This window comes from Bidens hawaiensis, unplaced genomic scaffold (genome assembly GCF_021521415.1).
Source record: "Bidens hawaiensis isolate Kalapana, Puna unplaced genomic scaffold, B.hawaiensis_p1.1 tig00013690_1, whole genome shotgun sequence".
NCBI classification, from domain to species: domain Eukaryota; kingdom Viridiplantae; phylum Streptophyta; class Magnoliopsida; order Asterales; family Asteraceae; genus Bidens; species Bidens hawaiensis.
In genome coordinates, this window is record NW_027492164.1 from 1 (window position 1) to 16,245 (window position 16,245).

The 16,245-nt window shown below is 35.6% G+C and overlaps 1 protein-coding gene across 1 annotated transcript; it reads left to right on the forward strand.

Annotated features, from left to right (window-relative positions):
* Positions 1–8,604: 8,604 nt before the first annotated feature.
* Positions 8,605–15,682, forward strand: LOC143544692 (staphylococcal-like nuclease CAN1). Its single transcript, XM_077036732.1, has 8 exons — positions 8,605–8,798; positions 8,889–9,014; positions 9,084–9,265; positions 9,348–9,404; positions 10,579–10,738; positions 10,803–10,853; positions 14,204–14,332; positions 15,548–15,682. Exons 1-8 carry the CDS (start codon positions 8,736–8,738, stop codon positions 15,680–15,682), a joined length of 903 nt encoding a protein of 300 aa, XP_076892847.1. The 5' UTR covers positions 8,605–8,735.
* The last annotated feature ends 563 nt before the right edge of the window (positions 15,683–16,245 follow it).

Here is a 16,245-nt window from a genome sequence, read left to right on the forward strand (position 1 = left end):
CAAATTTAGTTTTACTTGTGGGCATGCTTGTGGTATCATCTACATCAAAAACATCAACCAACTTACATTTTAGTGTCTTGTCTTTAGATGAAGATAATGGGTTTTTGTCAACATTTGCATTGACATCTTGAATCGTGTTTAGAACATTAGAAACATGTTTTGCATTATCATCCATACCGGTTATCTAAGATTTAAAAAACAAATAAACATAAGTATTGAACTAAAATTGATTGATTGTGTGTTTAGAAATGAGAAAATGTAAAAGTATTCAAAACCTTTTGAACAACATAATTATTTGACTCGAATTTAGATATTGATAATTTGTTAAAGACTCGGTTTCAATAGGTTGCATGATGAAAAATAATCAGAATTTAAAATTTTGGGCTAGTCGGCTAACTAATTAGTCAACGGTCAAATCCGGCCAAAATTGACGGATACCGGCGAGAATCCGATCAAAATCAGCCGTTTCCGACGAGATTCCGGCCAAAATCAATAGTTTCTATCGAGATTCCATAAATAACCAACGGTTTTTAGCGAGATTCCAGCCAAAATATGCTTCTGTATGTATAAAACTGAAAAATATACATTAGAATCCGATCCGATTAATCCCAATAATTGCTACTCCCCCACCCTACCGCCCGACTACCGATTTTTACAACACTTGTTGTTAGACGTGATTTGATAGCTCAATTTGTTTTATAATGTTAAAATAGATGTAGATTATGCTTTAAACTTATGTTTTGTAAAACGAATATTCGGCATATAATTCCCTATAAGTGTATAAAGTAATATTTAATCAATTTTTGTTGTGCAACTAACACTTTGATAACTTAACAAAAGACGGTACAAACTGTTGGTCACACGTCTAAGCCCTGGATGCGGGTAAAAGGAGGGCACTCAACATAATTTGAAATTCAAAAAGAAAGATAATGTGTCAACTTTGTTATTAGTTAGAGTTATTTGAGGAGATCTTATCTCCTTATTTCATGCCCTTTTTCATCTCATCACCATTAAGCTTTCATCTACAAACTAGCTCTTATGGAAAAACCAAGTCCACCCTCTTCTCTCCTACCTTAACTTGCTAAATCATATTGATGGCACTTCCATCGCTCCACCATCCGCAATCACTTCTGATAACCAACAGACTCCTCCGGTGGTCGCGGTCGTTGCCTTTCAGCGGGTGTGACACAAAGACTTTCGAAGAAGGTATACAGAGGAACTTCCTATAATAAAGATTGGAAATTCAATGGGTAGCATGTGACCGAATTACATCACCAAAGAATTTAGTATTTATGTAGGGATGGCTAATGAAATACTTATAATACATTGAAGATATCATCATATTCGCCCTAATAAGTAATAACTCAAATGAAATAATTATGCGACGTGGTGGTGGTGGTGTTGCCGACCTTGATCGACTCGAGCTTTAAATGAGTCGAGTTTGATTTTGAGTTTTCAGCGTAGTAAAGAGCTAACTCGTTTAAGATCGAGCTCAAGCCCAAGTTTGCCCTAGCTTGGCTCGATTACAACCCTATAAGGGGCATTATCCATTACACGTTTTTCTTACTAAAAAATGGCGATGATAATGTGACGCAAAATACCTTGAGGGCCATTAACCATTACTCATGACCTAATAAACTAATTTTATATTTCCATGTCTCCATTTGCAATTGCATCTTGTAACATGTATTTTGTTCAATCCTCCTTTAACCTTAGATTATAATGCAAAATCATTTAACCATTTTTAAACTGATCATTCTACTAGACCAACATCATCTTTTTATTTATTTGTTGATAGACAAATAGCATATAAACAAATCAACCAACAGCTTGAAAATTCACCATTTCCATTCATCGCTCGAGGCTTTCCGCCCCATAGCCGAGATCTCTTCTTTAAACTTCTCAGCGTGTGCCAACAACTTGCCTTCGTCTATCTTCGGCTGATATCAAAGAAATAAAGTGTTTTCAGTACCAAAAAAAATTATATATTTTTGTCACACACAACTTAAAAGAGTAATGAATCACCTTCACTTTCTGCCATGCGGATTCTTTAGCTAACAATGAACCCTGCATGATCGAGTTTTATATATTAGTCGCGTTACATTTTATTTGTTAGTGCACAAACAACGGACGAGATTACCTGTAGAAAACTGCCTTCACAGAAAACGTCTCCAACGCAACGCTTTTTGTCATCTAAATAGTAGACATAAATGCTCAAACTCTTGCCATCAACCATTCTTGCGAGCTCATCCCTAGCCTCAATTCCATCCGACGTTTCAACTCCAGGCACAGATATTTCCCTGTTTCCATTTAAACATATATATTTCCTGTTAATATTTTTAACATCAAAACATTTTTATTACACGAGACAAAAAAAAAAACAAATACAAAGGATGGTTTTGGTAATTTTATAACAGAAAACAAACATTGTAACAAAGAATGTCAGATAAATCAACGATGTCAAATAAGCATTGTAACAAACACAAATATGAGAAACAAAATATATTGATATACCTTAACCGGATCTCGTACTTTCTGGTCAGAACATCCATATCATGGATACTCTGCATCCTGTGAAACAAGTAGATGTATGATTCGAGAACAGTTTCATGAATTTAAAAACTAAAATATGACATAGACTGAGTAAATACTTATAGTCTTCCGTAGCGTTAATTTCATTCAGCAGTTCACGTGCCCGGTTGTCGTCCTTCCTGGCTAGCGCTTTGCGACGCTCATCTATCAAGAGCAACATTGCTGAGGATAAAACATATGAACTCTCAACCTCAACAAAGACAGTTATACTGGCCCCATCTGTCACTTGATCCGCATTCACCTGATTTGCAGAATTAATAAGAAATCAAGTTTGAAAATAGGCGCGAGTAGGCCTGTAAATGAACCGAACGTTCAGTGAACTGTTCGTGAACCGTTCTGCGGGAAGTTCGTTTATGTTCGTTTATTTAATAAACGAACTAACATGAACAAAAAAATTGTGTTCGTTTAATTAAACGAACGAACATGAACACATGTTTCGTTCGTTCATTTATGTTCATGAACGTTCGTTTATTTGTGTTCGTTTATGTATGTTTATTTATGTTCGTTTATGTATTAATAGAAAATCATAAAATATTATATGGATATGTCAACTGCTATATTTGTTAATTTGTGTTCATTTAAGTTCGTTTATGTTTGTCTGTGTTCATTTACATTTGTTCATACATGTTAATTTATCTTCAATTATATTCTTTTAGATTTTAAACAAACGATCATTAACGAACACAAATGTCCATTTTTAAATAAACGAACATGAACATAAATATCTGTTCAATTAAGTGTATGTGTTATTTTAAAGTTAAATGTACGAACATGAACACGCCCTTGTTCGTGTTCATTTGACTCGTTTACATGCTTTCATTATTCATAATGATGAATACATAAGTCTCAATCTCTAGGCTCTACCAATCGTGAACATGTTGATTTCTTTAATGAACGAACACGAACATAAAATCTCGTTCGGTAAGTGTTCGTGAACACATTATTTTCTTAACGAACGAACATGAACAAGACCTTGTTCGTGTTCGTTTACAGCCCTAGGTGCGAGCAATGCATGAAGGAATTTGTTTCTTCTTACAGGAAGTGTTGTGAACACAAACTCTATACAATCCTCAGCCAGCTTAGCTGCATAAAGCTTCATGTTCAACGAAGCATCCTCATCTTCATCTTGCGTGTTCCACGTAGCATCCTCATCTTCATCTTGCGTGTTCAACATAGCATCCTCATCTTCATCTTGCGTGTTCAATGTAGCATCCTCATTTTCATCTTGCGTGTTCAACGTAGCATCCTCATCAAGCGTGTTCCATAGTGGTAGACCAACCTCCTCATCATGTGTATCACATGAGTAGTCGGGTTTTGGTGGTGGTTTATAACAAGGAAGGTTATAAAAACGCCAGAAAAGCTTTAAACAAATTAAGAAAATTATTTAGTTATTAGATGAGGTATAGTGTATTGTATATGAAATAATAATAATAGTAATAATAATGTCTGGATTAGAGAAGATACAAGAAGGTCGGACGCGTAGAACCAATATGGGTAGATTTTGCACAACATATCAAATACAAGCTTGGAAGCATCTTCAGGAGTCTCTGGCTTTGATGCCTTCCATGCCAACAACAGTTCCGTGCACCTTCAATTTGGTTTTATTAAGAATTTAAACACAGATAAACAGTTCACGAACATAAAATGAAAATAACTGAACACAGATAAACATACATAAATGTGCGAATGTAAATGAACATAAACGAACACACTTAAATGAACAGACTTAAAACTTTTAAGTAGATGACTCTTCAAGATAATATTTAATTATTTTTTATTAATATGTAAACGAACGTAAATGAACGAACAAAACACGTGTTCATGTTCGTTCGTTTAATTAAACCAACGGAACATGAACACATTTTTTGTTCGTTCATTTATGCTCGTGAACGTTTGTTTATTTACGAACATTTTTTTGTGTTCGTTTAATTAAACGAACGAACATGAACACATGTTTTGTTCGTTCATTTATGTTCGCGAATGTTCGTTTATTTACGCTCGTTTGTGCTTATTTTATATTTGTTCATTTATGTACGTTTATCTTTGTTCAATTTATATTCGTAAACTGTTCGTTTAGAACTTAAACAAACGAACATAAACGAACACGAACATATTCATTATTTAAATGAACGAACACGAACAAAAAATATGTGTTCGCGTTCGTTTAAGTTAAATCAGCATGCCCTTGTTCGTGTACGTTCGATTCACTTACAAGCAAAAAAGAAAAGTGTATGGATGAAATAAATCGAGTAGTGAATTTAGTTTCCAAGTGACTTTAGTTGTTTCTTCTAAAGTTTCATCATCGTCACCAAAGCCATCAGGAATCTGTACGTAAATCAATTAATTAGGGTCTTGGTTAATATCAAATAGCATGGAAATTAAAGGCCCACGTATATGTATATGTATATGTATATATATATATATATATAGGGTTGGTATCATTTAAGAACTCTAAAAAGGTTAAGAACTTTTAGGAACTCTTAATAAACAAACATTTTTTTAATTTTTTTTTATATATTATCATTATTTATGAGTAGTTTTATCATATTTTATATATAAATTTTTTATTACATATATTAATCACAAGTTTACATATGTGTAAAATTTAAGTACTAACAAATTTACATATATGCAAAAAAAAATATAAACATGTATAAAAACTAATTTTTTTAAATTGTATTCGTAAATATATATAAAAGACAATGATAAAACTGCACTCAAATAACACTAACATACAAAAAAAATTATAAAAAACGATAGTTTTCAAGGGTTCCTTCAAGTTCTTAAATAATTTAGGAGTTTTGTAATGATACTCATCCTATATATATATAAATATACTCATATATATATATATATACATGGGAGGTGAGCTCAAAACTGAGTAGGTCCCGTTCAAAGCCGGCCAAACCACCGGCCTCCGTACAACGTCGCTTAACCATTATTATTATTATTATTATTATTATTATTATTATGATTTAGAGTTAGGGTTTTGGTTTCTTCGGTTATGATATCAGAGCAAGCAAGCAAGCACTTATATAATTCATTAACCATCGGTACATAAATAAATAAATATATACTAATTCTCTTTCAATTTTTTTTATTTTTCTTCTATTTTATTGTTAAAAAAATAAAAATAAAACCAAACATGCCCAAGGCCCAAACAAAGCATAGAAGCACAATTTACAATTTTTTTGATACACCATCCTAGAGGTAGAGGTGCACACATCGGTATTCAAATACCCGGTTTCGGATATGACCGGGTAATAAAAAATCATGTATTGTCAATATTCGGGTTGGGTTCAAGTCCGGGTATTGTCTCTAAAAACCATGCTTTATGGATCAGGTTTGGGTCAGATATAGAACCGGTTATTATAAAGTAGGGTATTTGAATACCCTATTTTCGAATATTGAAAAAACCCTATTTTCCGGTTTTTTCGGGTACAGGTTTTGGTTTTGGTACTGAAATGCATACCACCACCCCCCCCTAAAAAAAAAAGAAAAAGAAAGATGAAAACCCGCTCATAAGAAGACTATATATATATATACGACCCCTGAACCCTAATCGCAACATTCTTTTACTCTTGTCTGTTACGTTAATTATTACTATTATCAAGTATTTTTTTATTTTGTTTATGTAAGGGGTTAGTGGCTATTTTTGTTAGGTTGGAGGTGTCATTAGTAACTTGTTTTGCTATTTATTTTGATATGTATTATGAATGAAATCATATCACAAGGTTAAAATATTCTTTTTCTCTTACAATCTCTTCTCCTTCCTAACCCTATCGTTGTCCTTGAACAACCAATACCAGTACAGTAGTAGAGGAGAGTAGTAATGTTAAACGTGGGAAAACGACCTCATGCAGACTCTCACATCGCCGAAGACCACGACGATGGTGTCGAGAAGCTTCTTCAGGACCTCCGTGCGTTTTCAGAAAACCTCCAAAGTATATATATATATATATATATATATTCATTCGCAACCTCAATTTCCATTCTATTCTATTCGATCTTAACCCTAATTTGACAGTTTCCTAGAGAAGTGGCCGTGTATGTACCTGGATTGACAGATGATGATATATTCTTCTGGTAACTTCGTTTCTCATCCATTATTATTATTATTATTATTATTATTATTATTATTATTATTACTTTGCAATCATAATAAAAATTATGATTGTATCTATCAGTGTTTTAAGTCTTAATTATCAAATTTTTAGTGAATAATAATAATAATAATAATAATAATAATAATAATCTTACCTTGTTTGCTTAATTAATAATAATTATTATTGATGCGGAAACGGAAGCATTCAAATGGCTCATGACACTTATGATTAACAAAGACGAATAAACGAACCAAAGGTTCAAAGAACAATGTTCTTATTATATCAAACTTAATCAAAAAACTAATGAAACTAAAGACCTAACAACTTTATTTATAAATAAAAATAAACGTTTGGGCCGGGCTGGGTCGGGCCGACTTAATGGACTGGATGCTCCTGCATCATATTCTCCATCTTCGAAAAACTCGTCCTCGAGTTTTGTTTTTGGACCGAAGCCGCCTGGGTCAAAAGAAACATCAACTCACTCATTATTCAACGGCATCACGACCCGCGACAGATAATATGTTCCATCTTATTTTAATGCGTTGAAACCGTTCAAATGCCTTGAAGTTATATCACTATGCATGCCTAGAGTATTGAATTTAATTCCACAATTAATGAGACCTACAACCTTCCCACTAACATGGTTTATTTTTGAGATTTTTTCACCTTCCTTGTCATTATTCAAACTATTAAGTTCAATTGACCCGTTAAATTCGTCAGTTTCTGAATTAATAGGACCTCCACCACCATCATCATACACCCTATCTTCAATGTGAATAACACTATATTTAAAATTCAAATTGTTTTGACTTATCAAAATACCCGACTGACCTTCCTTGTTCCTCGGGTTTTGACCATCAACCACAACCGATCCTACGCCACCCGCAGCCACCCGAGAACCACACGTAGCAACCACATCGTCTGCAATATTAATTACAACACCATTATTGGCCGATGCACCCCTTAGTATTTCATAAAAAAAGGGGCATATGTTTTCGTGTATTCCGTCATCTTCCGATCCAAAGATTCACCATACATCCAAGAATACCAATCCTCGTTCCGGTAATCGTCATACACGGGCAAAGATTTATAGATAGTATCACCACTGGGAGGATCGGTTAACTCGTCCACGACGGGTGTTTTCGGTTTCGTTTCCTTCCATGTTGATGATGATTCAAGATCTCGGATCCTTTGTTGGAGCCGCATGATCTGTTGTTGTATTTCCAGATCTCGGACTCGCTTCCGGAGCCGTTTGATTATCTTATGATCCCGTGGGTCAGAATAGACTCCACCGCTGCCTCGATCGGCGAATCTGCGAGTAGGACGTCGATCTTCTTCACGAGCACGCAAATAGAAAACACTCGTGTCGTTGCCTTTGTCGGCGAATCGACGAACAGACAAGTATTTACCTCCACGTTGAGCCATTTGAGAACCAAAAGCTCTGATACCAAATGATGCGGCGGTAAAATGATAAATTGGAAGTCAAACACGTTGATTCTAAGAATACCCGTGAAGTACTTCCCAAAACTCTCAAAAAAAGACGTAGATCGTAAATAAGATAAATAATTGAACATGTTGATTCACACGAATACCAGGATCAATTCTTCCAACTATCGTTGATTCATAAAGAATACCGACAATCAGGTCCTTCGCACAACACACTGTGATAGAGAGGAAATGATTTTTTATATTTTCCAAAACTTCTTTTTCTTGCATGACAAAATCTCAAGTATTTAAAAGAAACTATAAACCATTGGGCTTCTAATGATTAAACCAAAAGACATAAAATATTAATTATAAAATCTTGTAATTCCATAACCTATGTCTTCATTATTTGGTAAATGTTTGATCTCCCCACATCAATTATGCTAGTACTAGCAATTATATTTGCGAGAGTTATTTCATCCATAAACTTACCTTGTTTGCTTAGTTAATAATAAATAACAACTACCTAAATTTAAACCGAATTGAAGGTACAAGAAACTGCTACAGGCATGCAGAGAAACTCAACCGCTGCTGACTTCTATAGATGCTACTATGTTTGTATCGGAGACCTTACGCAAATCCTACAAATATGGTGTTGAGATATCTGAACTTGAGGTTTCTTCTCCAATCCAAACACTTCATATATACCTTTTCAATTGCTTTGGGCGCTTGAAGTTATTTTTAAATCGATTCCTTTGTTTAAAGGGCTTTTTGGAGTACTACGGGCTTCCTCCATTTTGCACGATGCAGTTAGAGCCGATTGATGAGGCTCTGATTCTCAAAGAACTCGAGGCGCGTCATAAGTTTTTACTGGTTTTGCATACTAGCCCTGTAAGAAGAATATTCTGCAACACTTAAGAGTTTTTTGAAACTCAGTTTCTTATTAGTTTTGCAAATCAGGTGACTAGGGACCAAGTAGCAGATGGAGGTTGTTTAACTGTCTATGTTGAGGTTCAGGAATACTTTTATCTTCCCTCGGATTTACTGTTCTTGATGATTGCCTATAGAAAAGCATGGGCCAACAGGGACGATAGTCGGGCACGTGAACTGCTGAATGAAATTAATGCTTCGGAAGACTATAAGTATTTACTCTGTCTATGTCATATTTTAGTTTTTAAATTCGTGAAAACTGTTTCCGAATCATACTTCTGCTTGTTTTCACAGGTTTATGTGTATCGATGGTTTGGATATTCTGACCAAAAAGTACGAGATCAGGTTAAGGTATGTCAAATATATTTATTTCTCATATTTGCGTGGTCTTGATACTATAGTAGCAAAGTTAAGAAAGAATAGGAAAATTCAATGACATCAAACACAAATAAATATTTAAACAGGAAAGTTTAGGGAGTCCTTTCTCAAAGATTAAAGCTTCAGGTTCAAATATTTTAATCAAAACAAATATTTGAATGTTTAAACAAACATATTAAATGTTTAAAAAGGCTGAAGCAAGAACACAAAATAAAATTTTGGTATCCCTATTTCGTCAGTAGCATCAAACTAGTCATTTTAATGAGTGTTTGAAATCAAATTTTACTGTATAGCAAAAAAACTACTTCGATACCAGCATTTCTTTTAAAGGAGGTCTTAAACTAAAACAATTTCATTCTTTTACATTATCGTATCTATCACTAAATGATCTCGATACCACCGGTATCGAGATCAAGTCATCAACGATGAACGTAGAACAGAAGAAGAAAACCTGAACAATGTTTACCTTCTTGCCTTTTGCTAAGTGTTGGTTTAATTTCAACAATATTAAGCGATGAACTTTTAAAGTGATGAAATAAGATTGGCCTATGTTAACATTTTATGTGGTTCATGTGCAGTTCAATCTGTCAAAGAATTAAAGTTCTATTTGTTTTTTCATAAAAAACACTTCACCAAACCACCGATAGGGCTGAGCAAGTCACAGCTTCGTCTTTTGAAATCCGTAGAACCCTTGAGTTTGGAGTTTATAAAAACAAGCCTAGTTTTTTTAGGTGAAAAACAAGAGGAACTGCTTTAAATGTTAATTTGACGGCATCTGTAGAAATGTTTGCCCCTGTGGACAATTTAAGATTATTTACCAAATACATCTATTATAACAATTATTTATTTGACATCCTTGATTTATCTGACATTCTCTGTAACAATGTTTATTAATTATCAGCTATATATATATAGGGGAAGGTTAACGTACAAATGAAATTAACGTGCTAAACGTGAGAATCAAGTAGAGTAATTATATATACAAGTAGAGTAATTATCATAGAGTAATTACATAATTACTCTATAATAATTACCCTACTTGTATATATAATTACTTTACTTGATTCTCATGTTTAGCACGTTAATTTTATTTGTATCTGATCCAAACCCTATATATATATATATATATATGTTTAAATGGAAACAGGGGAGTAGTTGTGCCCGGAATTGAAACCTCTCGTGGAATTGAGGCTAGGGATGAGCTTGTAAAGATGGTCAATGGCAAGTGTTTGAAGATTGAAGTCTCCCATTTAGATGACAGCAACCGTTGTGTTGGAGATGTTTACTGCAATGGCATCTGTCTACAGGTAATTCTGTCCATTGGTTGTGTACTAATGTAACATGACTAATTTGTAAAACTTGATCATGTAGGATAAATTGTTGGCGAAAGGGCTTGCAATGCCTGACCAAGATTTAGCGGAGGTGATTCGTTACCCCTTTTAAGTACTTTGACATCAGGGCGAGAAAGATGCTCCGGGCATGGAGTCGAAGGAAGATGTCTCGGGTATGGAGTTGTAGTTGTAGTTGTATTTGACTTGGGGATTGGATTTTTAACTGAATTTCGCTGGCCGGCCATACATGTCTAAAAATTGAAACATTGGTTTTAGGTTTGGTTCTCAAAACCAAAACCAAACCGAGTGAACCCATAGTGTAGAAAGCGTTTTATGGCTCGATTTTTGGTTTGTTCGTACACAAACACGGTTCAGGCCACTAAAGCATCAATTTGTGACAGAGGAACAAACTAGTAGATACGCTAGTAATAATCCGAATTAGAATCAAACACGAACATCAACAGATAATATCATACAATTAGAACCCTAGATTATAACAAGACAACATTTAATACCATATTGACCTAAATCAAGAGATCTAGACGGGTGGTTGACCACACTATGATATTTATCCAGCATTGTATGTATACTTGATCTTGGATATTTCATTCCACTGGTACAAGACGGGTATTTGAACACGGTCATCGGTAATCAGGTAACAATTATTGGTGTTTATGGTTCGATTTGAAACCATAAAACTGTAACAATTCGGGTTTTCCGGCCTTTTATTTTTGTAACCGTTACCCGACCCATTTACGGGTCCGGGCTTTCCCATCAATAAAAATTCCCGCATTTATCGAGTTAAATTTATTATTTTATTAATATTTAATTATTTATAATTCTATCTTTTCTATTTTGACACATTTAACCTAAAACATAAAATTTATCTTCCTTTGTGTCCATTTTTAAACATCAGGGACTTAAATTGTAAATCATGTTATAACCCATATGATACATCTGTATATCCATTACCCAAACCCTTGAATCCGACCCGTTTCACCCATTTCGCAACCCGAAACCCTAATATGTTAATTTGATCTGTTAAAACAGATGAGTCGCGGTGGGCAAAACGCGGGTTCGACTCCCTGCCACCCCGTATTTTTTGTTTTTTTTTCTATTATTTTCTTTTAAATCAATTAATAAACATGAATTAGTGGAGATCTAAGTGATTGTTAAAAAAGGCTCCCTTTCTTTAGCATTTCATATAGGAATGATATCGATACCATATCCATACTAAAAATCAATAAAAGTGATTACCGAGTATTGTACCGAATTTATTGGTACGATACCGGTAATTTCGGTACATTACCCGCGTTTGTACCGTTTTGTTTTGTTTCTTTTCAGAACTCTAATGACCATGTTACTGGTACGAGTAACATATTAGTTGAATTGTCCCAAATACCGGTTCGCGTGCTGGTACCAAATTGGTTAAACTGATACGCGTACCGGTACAGTACCGACATAAATAATATCACAACCAAAACACAATAAAAAAAACAAATAAACCTCTACATATTCTAGATGGGTAAAAAATACCGAAATACCCGTATCCGTATTCGATTGTACCGAGTACCGAACCCAAAAAATCTTGGTAACGACACCTTTACAGAATAGGCTTAATCAGTACGGGTATGGGAGTTCCAAAGTTGGATATCCTAAATTTCGGATTGTAACTTTTACTACCCAACTCAATATCCAAAATTTACGATATCCGAATTCGGTATGTACGTGGATTGACAGATGATGATATGATATACTCTTCTGGTAACTTTATTATTATTATTATTATTATTAACTTCTTTACTTTGCAATCATAATAAAATTACGCCGCAGATAATCAGTTTTTTAAGTCTTAAATATTAATTTTTTAGTGTTCAATGTTAGGGGGTGTTTGGCCTAGCTTTTATTTTAAAGTAGCTTATAGTTTATTTTCTATTATTTGATAAACTCTTTTTAAGTGTTTGGATTAGCTTATATTCTATAGATTATACGTCTTAATAAGTTGTTAAATCCACCATTCTTTAATTTGTTACCGTAATAAGTTGCTTCAATATTATTAATCCATCACCATTTGAAGACAAATGAGTAATCTACCCCCTTAAACAAATAAGCTTCTTCAAATAAGCTAAAAAACCATCTTCAAATAAGTTTCTTCAAATTAGCTTATATAAGCTTATAAGCATAAGCTAAACCAACCACTAGGTTAGGCTTATTTTGTAAAAAAAACTAAAAAAGCTATAAGTTTTGCTAAAAAAGGTAGGCCAAACACCCCCTTAGTGAATTAAATAAATAATAATAACCAGTTCCTACTTGCTATGATTGTTACTGTTTTGCAAGTTACAAAAGGTTAATTTGTTAATGGTAGAAGGAAAGTATACTGAATTATTATTATTATTATTAGTTTACGTTCTTTGGGACTTTTAAAATTATTATGCTAGTACTAGCACTAGTCTATCAATTTCTTAAATTATATCTGTGAGCAGTGGTGAAGGTTGCTTTGGGCTCGGGTGGCCCCGACCCCTTGTTTTTTTACTCAGTATTGTAAATTTACCAGTTTTTGTTCGAAAATTTTTATACGTAGTGTATATTTAGCCGTTTCCGGCCGAATTTTTTTTATATACAGTGTAAAACTTAGCTGTTTTCGGCTGAAATTTTTTATACTTATTGTAAGTTTAACCGTTTTCGGCCGAAAAATTAGAGTCCGGCCTTCTTTGTTTCTGAAATTTTGTATACATTTTGAGTCCACCCCAATGTCGTCGTAGTCAAAGCTTCGCCACTGTCTGTGAGAGTTGTTTTATCCATAAACTTACCCAATAGTGTAAATTTATCCGATTTCGTCAGAAATTTTTTATACGTAGGGTATATTTAGCCGTTTTCGGCCGAAATTTTTTATACGTAGTGAAAAATTTAGCCGTTTTCGGTCGACATTTTTATACTCAGTGTAAAATTTAGCCGTTTCCGGCCGAAATTATTATATACAGTGTAAAATTTAGCCGTTTCCGGCCGAATTTTTTATACTTATTTTAAGTTTAGCGATTTTCGGCCGAAAATTTGAGCCCGACCTCCTTTGTTTATGAAATTTTGTATACACTTTGAGTCCATCCCCCTTTGTCGTAGTCCAACTTTCGCCACTGTCTGCGAGAGTTATTTTAACCATAAACTTACGTTGTTTGCTTAATTAATAATAAATAACAACTACCTTAATTTAAACCGAATTGAAGGTACAAGAAACTATCAAAGGCATGGAAAGAATCAAAAACTCCACCGCAGACTCCGGTAGATGCTACTATGTTTGTATCGGAGACCTTACGCAAATCCTACAAATATGGTGTTGAGATATCTGAACTTGAGGTTTCTTCTCTAATCCAAACACTTCATATATACCTTTTCAATTGGTTTGGGCGCTTGAAGTTATTTTTAAATCGATTTCTTTGTTTAAAGGGCTTTTTGGAGTATTACGGGCTTCCTCCATTTTGCACGATGCAGTTAGAGCCGCTTGATGAGGCTCTGATTCTCAAAGAAGAACTCGAGGCGCGCCATAAGTTTTTACTGGTTTTGCAAACACGTTCTGTAAGAAGAATATTCTGCAACACTTATAGTTCTTTTTTTTTAATTATAACTTTACCATTTGGATAGATGATTGAATTATAGAAACATCAAACAATTTACAATGAAGTGGCAGGTAAGCGGGCAACAAGCTGCGCCGCAACCCCTTTTGGATAGCAAACCCAATCCTACTAAAAACAAAGTTTCGATTCTTATGGGCCGATACGTTACTATGCACAACTTTCTGAACCTTATTCAAAAGGTCCATGGCATCCGGAGCTAAGAAACCAAAAGTGTCGAAGGCAAAGGGGATAAACACGTGTTGATTCTCCAAACAAGCTCTCTCGTGTTTCGCAACCTTGCCCGATGCCGCCTTCAATGCTGCCTGCTACAAACCCATTGTCCCTAATCCCAACAAGAGGGGACACTCCTGTGAGGTCGACACAAGCGTGTTTTCCCCTACCCACCCAAACACAAGAATATCGGCCGGGCGTAATGTAGATCTTCCTTCTTGAGGATCCGTGAGAAAGTTTACGGGGGCTTCCTTTTTAGCCGAAATTCTGGCTCGTTTAAGAACATCGCATAGAACATCCCTAACCAAATCATGCCTGTACTTAAACCCAGGCAACTCTTTGCAGTGAATCGCATGCTCACCAAAAGAATCCAAACAAACCTTACGGCAAACCGGGCATGACTCATCTACCGGAAACAAAGGGATCATTAATCGATACTTCAGGATGGCCCGGTACTCCAAAGCCGACATATGTTGGCCCAATCCTTCAATAGGGAGGACACTTAAGAAATCTTGAGCCCGAGGAGCCCGAAGACACTCAAACACCGCTTTCTGACGAGGGGATAAATCAAACTTCATTTCCAAACTCCTGATGATTCCACTATAAAGGGCACTCGCCAAAGCATGTTGGGCTTTAGGGGGGGTTGTCTTTATTAGAGAAACCGCTAACCGATCTATCGCACTCCCATAATCGGAGTCAAACCCACCAATACCACAACCTCGAAGAATGTGGTCTTGCAATTCCCAAGATTGCGCCCTCGAGGCCACAAACGCATAAGTAGAAACATGTGAATCTGAACATAAACCCAAACCTCCAAAACGAGTCGGAAGTGACGCCAACCTACATTGAAAATCTCCAAAGAAGGCACCACCACAAACCACGATGTCCTCAATCGCCCCCCGAAGGCCATTGTCAAACACAGAAACTGCTTTCCCTACATACACAGGTTGGCATGTTCTGTGACCGAACAAAAACTTTCCAACTCCCATACATGAGCGGAGCAAAAGGAGCTCGCATTGAGGGTCCTGCAATTGCGGGAGATAGCTCATCAACTCCACAGCTCGCGAAGCCCTTTTCATAGCAAGTTCACTGATGAACCCGGCATCCCGGCTAACGGCTCCCCCGAGGAGTTTCACACCTAGAACCGGTCTTCCAATCTCACAGGGAAACACCCCCTCCTGCACCTTAACCCCCATTGCACGACGGCCAAAATACCTCAGTTTTCTTAATATTAAGTTCAAGGCCCAGGCGGGGACCCTCCGACCTGATAATATCTAAAGCTTTAGAAACCTCTTTAGAGTCCCCAATAATTGTACCATCGTCTAGGTACCAAGCATGAAAGAGAAGCTTACAGGAACTCTGGACTAGATGAATAAGTGGGTGCAGAACTAAGGCGAAAAGAAGAGGTCCCAAAGGGTCCCCCTGCTGAACCCCAGTGGTGGACCAAATATGGCCATCCCCCACATATAGCCTGGCCAGTTGTCCATATAAAAAGTTCACCCATAAGGTAATACATGGGCATCGGACCCGAACCTCATTAAGAAGGGCAGTCCTATACACCAAGTTGAAGGCATACAAAAATCAATAGTGAGCATAGCCAATGACCCATCAGAATGGAACTTACTTAAAAACCTGTTCGCGCTA